General features: G+C 32.5%; 1 protein-coding gene across 1 annotated transcript; it reads right to left on the reverse strand.

Annotated features, from left to right (window-relative positions):
* On the reverse strand, nt 220–2,310 carry LOC105165519 (polyphenol oxidase I, chloroplastic). Its single transcript, XM_011084565.2, has one exon. It carries the CDS (start codon nt 2,175–2,177, stop codon nt 417–419), a length of 1,761 nt encoding a protein of 586 aa, XP_011082867.1. The 5' UTR covers nt 2,178–2,310; the 3' UTR covers nt 220–416.

The raw sequence follows: 8,800 nt of genomic DNA on the forward strand, positions 1-8,800 counted from the left end.
ACAATATTACCCGTGTCGATGAATAATGTCCACTCAAATAATCATCCAAACAGTTCGTAATGGTCCATGAAGAAAATAAAACCAGGGCATGATCACGTGCTCCATGACAAGTCCACATTCCTTGAATCGGATGTTTCCTTCGTACCTGCTTCTTTTTCAATTTTCCTACAGTGATGCCCCGTAAGGCTTTCTAGGAAGCTGCCAATTTGAGATGATAACTTAGGATGAAGAAACTTTTATTCAAATTAGAAAAGACTTTTTCTAAATTATACACCTCACAAGTTGCTTCATTTGACATGTACAGAAATGCAATGGCAGAAGGTACCCTCTCACTGGCACGAACTGTTGATGCAACACACATTAAGATTATTAATATTACTAAGAAAAAATTGACTATGAGATAACTGCACTGGTCATCAGGAAGCATAGATGATTTTGATACCACCAATGGTAATGTCTTCGCCCCCGGCTCTTGGCACCAAAGAGACCAGTATCTTGTCATCATCTTCAACATCCAAATCTTCCAGCAGCTCTGTCAATCCCAACCTGATTTTACTCGTTACCTTTGTCGAATTCTTGTGTGGCACCTGAGAGTAGCATCCCGCATACTCCGCCTTGTCGATTATTTCATCTGCCTTGTCGTCCTCGTCGTTAATGTAAACCTCGAACCTCACGAATTTTGCGGTGTCCACCTCTATCCCGTCGATCACTAGCAATTCCTCTTCTTTTTCCTTGTCCTTTTTGCTCCTGGATTTCTTAGGCCTGTCGACCAACACTTTAACGACCTTGTCGAGTTTCACCGGGAAAACAGTCTCCGTCGCCTTGGGGGCAGTCGAAGTCGTGGCAACCTTGGATTTCTTGACGCGGGCCGTCGGCCTGTTCTTCAACCACGGAAGGTCCACCTCCTGCCAGACATATCCCATTTTCTGGTTTTCCAGCGTGTCGCCAACCTTGACGCGCACGAGCTGTGCGTTCTCGTCGTAAAACAGGAAATTTGCGTTTAGCCAGTCGGACTCCGGGAAGTCTTTCGGCTTCGAGCCCCTCAGGCCTCGCCAAATCGACCACAGCCTATCCACATTCGCATGGTGGCTGAAGAAAAGAGGCTCCCGTCCGGCTGAGTAGAAGTTGCCCATGTCCTCTCCGCTGGGCGTGGCCTGTCCAACCCACACATGCAACGCTGTGTGGGATCCGCGCTCCACCGTCCCTGGCCCTGGATCTGGTTTAGTTCCGGTGACGTATTTTGCTCCGTAGAAGTCCTCCAACGTCGAGACGTTCCGAACCATCTCGCTGTACATTTCAGTGAGATTGTTGGGGATTATCTTGGAGGGATCGGTGGTGGGTTTGCCGGCGTAGTTGAGATCGGTGGTGGCCGGCGGCAGATGGTCCTGGTTACGCCGCGGATTGTACAGTGGAGAATCCTTTTTTACGAACATGTTTGGCATGACCATGCCGGGAGGATTATCCCAGTTCCAGAACGGCAGCCCGAAAGTTGGGTCATCTATCAATTTGCCCAAGATCCTCTCATAGAAAAACAAGTACCATCTATGCCAAGGAAAAAAGTGCCAGCAATTGTGAATTTGAAGTCTCAAGGACGGGTCCCCCGTTTGTTCATACGTGAGGTTGCAATACGCACAATGGACATTTGCTTGTTGCATGAAACTTCGTGGGTCGTCTTCAGGAAGAGCCTTCATCAGCTCAACCGCTTTCTCATATTTGGCTATATACTCTTGGCTAGCCAGATGGGCGGCAGGGCGGAAGCGCATCTTTGTGACTGGCGGGAGCTTGTAATCAATGCTTTTCTGCGACAGCGGGGGGCAGCAATTCACGTCTAATGGCTGCTGCGTGTTGAGATTTGTACCTCTCGTGCATTTGGAGAGATCAGGAGCTGAAATTGGACTCGCAAATGCTGGTGAATAATCAGCCGAAACAAGATTTGCCGCACCATACAGGCCTCCCATGCCCACAAGCAAATTTCTTCTGTCGAATTTACCCTGGAACGTTTCCTCTTTTCCGGGAGATTCTCTCTGCTCATCGTTACCATTTCTGGCCTTGCACGACAAATTAAATTGACGGGTTCGTTTTGCATTATGGGTTAAGAAACCTGGTGGGGCTGTGACGAAAGTGGGTGTGGTGGTGGTAGTTGGGGTGGAGCTGCAAGAAAGTAGAAGGGAAGCCATGGGCTTGTGCTTGGATTTAAAATGCAAGAAGTCCACCTTATATAGACTCCGAACTGAGATAGCGGAACTCCATGCCAGGTCAACCAAAATCCTCCATTATTTACACTGAAGAAAGATATTTTAATTTTTGGCTGCTAAAATTCAGACATTTCAACTCAATGACAAGTTGATTCGCATGTTGTGTGGTCGATTCAGACTCCACCGCAAGCCGCCAATAACAAGAGAGAGTAGTTATCTAATCACAGAACAAGCATCTTATGTAAAAATCGGAGTAGGTAGAGTGTAGATAATTAAAAGATTATCTTATACTTTTGGAATTATATATTGAATTAATTACACTTAATCTCTCTTTCAAAAAGTAAAAAATTACGGTTTCACCCAAAAAATTTAAATTTAGACTTACTCTTTTTCGAAAATTCTCCATTTATTATAACTAACACTCTTTTGTTAGAGTTTGAACAGAAAATGATGATTTCAGCAAAAAAAATTACACATATTTTCAATATTATTTCCTTCTTTAAACATTGCCCTGGTCATATTTTTATATTTGTGAGATGGTAAATGTAATATTTAAAGTCAAATGGCTGTAGTTGTAATAATACTATTCTTTAATTATAGCAATTGGATAGAAAATAACTATTGATAAATGAAAAAATTAGTTATTTTTATTTATTTTTTACTTTTTATATTTGAGGTGAGATTAGCATCATTGTTGCATCTATTTGTTGAAAATACCTTATTCAATTACTCCGTGTAGTGCTATAAGAAATAGATGCAATAATAATGTACACCCATCCTATATATATGAAGCAAAAAAAGTATAAAAAAATGACTTAAATTTTCATTAATAAATGATTATTTTTTATCTAATAATTATAATTCTAAAATAGTATTTTATTGCAATTACATCATTATAATTACATATATTATATTTATCCCTATATAATTATAAAAATATTACCAGAGGAACGTCAAATGACGGGTGAAATTGGAAGTTTATATCATTGTTTTGCACATATCAACATTTTCCATTGATTCAAACCCTAAGGAGAGGGGTCAGTTGTAAACGGAGAAATCTCATAAGGGGTGTAAAACATAATTTTAAGATTTTCTCAAAGAAACCAACAGTATGTTTGGTTTCAATTTTGGCCCATCTTTGAGATGGGCCAAAATATAGTGTATGTTTGTCTTGTTTGGTTTTGTAAGTTTTGGATATATTTTTTATTATTTTAAAACAGTTTTAATTACTTTTTGTCCAAAAAATATAATTAATTAAAAAATAATATTTATTTTAATCACTCACAACTAAATAAATTATATATATTTTTACACATATATATATATATAAATATATATAAAAGAGACATGATTTGACAATCAACAATACTTTTTGTCTCCCCACTACCCAACATCAAACATACCATACTTATTTTATATTATCTCCAAAAATAAATCCAAACATACACACTATCTCTAACTTATTTTTATTTATCTTTGTTTTTCTCTCTCTATTTTCACAAAATATCCCAAAACAAGTTAAAAACAAAACCAAAGATTATGCAAAATTTCATAATTTTAGAGAGGGTGTAAGGGTAATTAAACCCTTATACATTTATGTGAAGTATATAAACAAATCTACTACCTTTAATTATTCTAGTAAAATTTCATTTTGACCCCTATTTTACTCACATAACTCACATCATGATCTCTCACTATTATAAAAAATATAATACTTAATCATACCTCATTATCATGGTTAATAATAAATAATTATAGCAAATAGTTATCAACTATGGCCACACAATGATTGTTGACCGTAATTTTGTTAAGGTGGCTAAAATATTGTCATGGCTAAAAGACATAGCAAATATTTTTACCATAATTCTTAGATATAGCAAATAATTTTTTCACAGTAAAAAAGTTAGTTTTATGCATTAATTTTATTTAATTAAGATTAATAATAATTATTTACCATACTTTTTGCGATGACCATTGATGTTGTAGCCAATGATAATTTTTTCCTAGTGTCTCCATCTGCTTCTGTTTCTCTCTTTTCGATTTGTTGTGTTGCTTAACAAATAAAAACATTTCAATGAGCCTACGCTTGTTGATTTATTTCACTACAAGAAAAATGATCAATAGCTACAAAAAGTTTGATGCTAAAATCGGCGTCGAGTTAATTAATAAGTAAAATTTTCGTTGCTAATTTATATTATTTAATGTATCTTTCAAATAGTTCGTTGCTAAATTTGTAGCAGGTTAGTTTTCCTTACTAAATTCATTAGCAAGTAAAATTCTTGTATTAGATAATATAGATTAGTAACGAGAGTTTTACTTACTAATTATCTCGACGCTAATTTTTTCTCGTTGCTATTGAACAATTTTCTTGTAGTGTTTGTAATAGAAGTTGAGTTATACTCGGTGAAATTTATTCAACTAGTAGTTGTTGCACGCGGTCCGTGCGAAGCAAATAAAAAGAATCATAATGTGAGATTAAAGAAAAAATTTGTGAAAAGATATATACGTAGTTTAAGGTGAGGAGCAAGAAAGAAATTTGTGAGAAGAAATAAATGTAGGAGAAGTTGCGAGACAAAAAACTAAACTGTAATTATAGATTTATTAAAAATATAAAGCTTGTGAGTTAAAAACAAAACACATGGAGACTGTGAGAAGAAAACATAGAGTAGTGGATTGAGAGAAAGAAAAAAAAAAATAATTATGACATTATTAAAAAATATTAAAATTATTATTATGACCAATTTTTTTAACTGAAGAAATGAACTAAAGGTAAATATAAGGCATCCAAGAATTTGTACAACAAAAGGGTTTTATCAACAAACAATTAATTTTTCAAAAGAATTTTACAAAAAAAAAATTATAAAAACTTTAGTATAAAACTTAGGATTAATTGACCCATTTAGCTAGAAGTAAGGTGAGCTAATGACTGCGACTACCACTAATATACTCCCCAATTGATTTTTTAACCATGCATTAAGTATCCTTTTATTGTATTCTTTAATTTATACTAGTTCTTTAAAGAAAAAAGTTAGGCACGATAATAATTTCAACTAAATTTAATAACCACATAATTGCAACTTATTTAATTTTCTCAACCCACTACTTCATGTTTCATTTCCCTCACGAACTTTTGCTTTTTTTCTCTTAACATTCTCTTCACAAATAAATAAATATAAAATAGAATCAAAATAGTTTCCATCATGCACCATGAATAATCTAGAATGCTATTTTCTTGCTAAATATATTGCATATAATTTTTAGTATTATACTCGTATGCGAGTTTTGATTAATAATACGGATATATAGAAACAAATCAAATCTTTGTATTATTATGTTTGTATAGAAATAGTAATATTTCATCATAAAAAAAGAATAAGTGAGACGAATGTAAACAGAAGAACATTAAGCTCAACAATTTGATAAAGAAATTGCAGAAACAATGTTGAGGAAGTGTCATCAATAATTCTGCAATAGACCCGAAAAAAATACCGGATTCCAATTAAAAAGAAAAAAACATAAGGATATAAAAACTAAAAAAAAAAATCAACTGCTTCAGAAAAAAGCCTTAAATGCAACGAACCCATTATTTAAAACAACCTTTTCAGTAATTTTCAAGAAGCCATAATCCACAGCAGATCATCAATTCTTCATAAAAAAACAACCGCACACTAATCTCAATAATTAAACTAAAAAATTAACAATTGTTTAGCTGAAAAAACAATATGACTTCTAAGTTCATAGATAGAGAGTGAAAATGAAGAGTGCTTAGTAATCGCTCAAAATATTTTAAAGTCCAATCAACTACCAGTACCATTTCTCCCAATACTATTTATATGAACCGTGCATGCATGACTTATCAGATATTAAAAGCCGTAATAATCAGAACAGAGATGATTTCAAAAGAAACTGATGAAAATGGTAAGTGCAATTAATGCACAATCACCAAGAAACTAATAAAAGTAAAATTAACACCTACAGTGATTCGATATTAAAATTTAAGAAAGATATGTATGACATATGAAACAAATAAAATAAACTTGTAATAGTTTTTTCACCTCTTTTTACAGCTGGCAATATAAATCAACGATCGTTCATGTGCATTCTCGACTTCGTCCATTCCTTTTAATGCTTATTGTTGGTAAATGAAGCAATATTGAAAGGAGAAAGCCGGACTGGAAGTAAGTTGTGTTCTCTGTGGAGCGGAGGTGGAGACGTCGCGACACAGATTACTGGAATGTCCTTTTGGGAGAGTGGCATGAGCACTGACGCATATACCATGGTGACAGGCTGATACTTGGATTGTGGTAATTATACATCATCGTCTCTCTCCAAAAAAAAAAAAAAACCTATATATAACTCTAAAAATAAATATTATCGTATAAATATAAATATGCGTACAAATCATGTGCCACGTTATTTTTTTTTTAAAAGTCGTTATATTTACAGAAGCGAACCAATTGAAACAAAGATTCTTATTTAAATGAACCACGTGAGAGACACATGATTTATTTCGACGATTTTGCAAAATTCAGCACACAAAAATTGCAAAATATGACAAAGTTATAGACTATAATCTTACAAAATAAAAAATAAAAATATCAAAATTAGAAAATTAAAAATATATTTAAGCCTTATATATTATATGTAGTCGTCTCATTCTATGTTGGTGTAAATGGATTATACTGAGGAATATTTCTGAATAGTATGGTACTATAAAGTTATGTGCCTATGGCAGCCGTGAGTTGGACCTATGTGTTGATTTGATTGGTCAATTTGTCCCTTGTTCTTGCTAGTTGCTACATCTACTGACTGCATGCCTAACACGAGTTTTCTACGCTGACGGGTAGGTGTATAAATGTTGAGGACCAAACACTAAAAAAATTGTAATATTTAATTATAGTTAATTGTCATATTTAATAATAAAATAATCATAACAAATAATTATTGACTAAGATCATGCAATAGTTGTTGGTCGTGGTATCTACAAAGGTAGTTAAAATATTTGATATGACTAAAAGATATGGCAAATATTTTACCACAGCTCTTTCCATGATAAATAACTTTTTTTATGGTGGAAAATCTATATTTTTGCATCGATTTTATTTGACCATGACCAATAAAAATTATTTATCATAATTTTTAGTTTATAGCTATTAAAATTATAATCAATAATAATTTTTTTTTCCAGTGAAAGATAAATGTGATTTCTCCACCAAAAAGTCCACTAATTTGACCCCCTCAAGACTTCCGCATGTAAAAAGGTTAGGGTGATCTGTAAATTACGTTGGATAAAGGAAGAAGATCATTGGAAAAAGCTAATAACAGTAGTTTTTTCTTGACAAGGGATAATTCTGGTGTACAGTATTTAAGAGATAGGGTAATTTGTTAATAAATTTTTGGGTATATTTCAACGAGATCTCATCAAGTCTAACATAATATCAAATACTTTTTTATTTTTTAAAAAATCATAAATATTCAATTAAAGTTTGATGAAATTATATAATTCTTAAATAAGCGCCTAAATTGACAACTTTGTCCTCTTATTTATTTTTTTTAAAGAAAATGAAAGTTTTTGTAAACAAATCAGACAATGTGGATCTAAAAAACTAAAAAATGGTAAAATAAATTGCCCACTTAATTAATAAAAAAAGTTTATAAATAAGTAAAATTATAATTTATAATTCATGAAGATATTTTGATTATTTTACTATAAAATAGATAAAATCAAATGGAGACGGATGAATTTGGGCTAATTATTGGACAACAATTAAAATTAGGAGGTATTGATAATTTTTAAATAATAAAAAAATATTCGTAATTATGTCAAATCAATTGTAATTTACCCTGAGCTTATCCCAGCTTTAAACTATACTGAATACTAGTTAGTATTATATGCCAAGGCACGAGAAAATTATGTTTTAATAATATAAAAATGACTATCTATATATATAGCAATTTCAGGTAATTTTGATTAAATAATAATTTTTTTGAATATTTTTAATTGTTTACATTATAAAGAAAAAAATTCATTTCTTCGAGACCTCATGTAATTTAAATTAATTAGGAATTTACTTTGTATTTATCTAAATAAATTCACATATCCAAATAATATTTGCTTGTATGCTTTTTATCGCATTTCCTAGTAGCACTTTCTGGATAAGAGGTTCAGGATCCGGCTTTCTAGCCTTCTTTAGAATTCCTAGGACGAAATTCTTTTTCTATTTTTTCAAGATTTGGAAATACTCCTGATTGTGATAACTCAAATCCTCATTTGGGGTTCGGAGATAATCTTCTCCTTTTTCAAGAATTTCCATAAAGAAATTCCATCTTCGATCTTTTAGAATCTGAAAGTATTTCCTATTGTAACTCCAATTTTATTCTTTTCCATTCTCTTAAAGAGTCTCATCCGTTAGTGAAAAATAATATCTAAATGCAATATAAACAAATATTTTTTCAGTAAACTTAGACTTTGATACCATTCTCGGCGAGCATGGTGCAGCAAAATGTTAAAATTGCGAAACATGACTAAACTGCTCTTTTTAAAGCTATAGAGGGGTAAAATTATTCATAATTTGTTCAGATTTAGTTGGAGGACAGTAACTGCC

The sequence above is a fragment of the Sesamum indicum genome, linkage group LG6 (genome assembly GCF_000512975.1).
Source record: "Sesamum indicum cultivar Zhongzhi No. 13 linkage group LG6, S_indicum_v1.0, whole genome shotgun sequence".
NCBI classification, from domain to species: Eukaryota; Viridiplantae; Streptophyta; class Magnoliopsida; order Lamiales; family Pedaliaceae; genus Sesamum; species Sesamum indicum.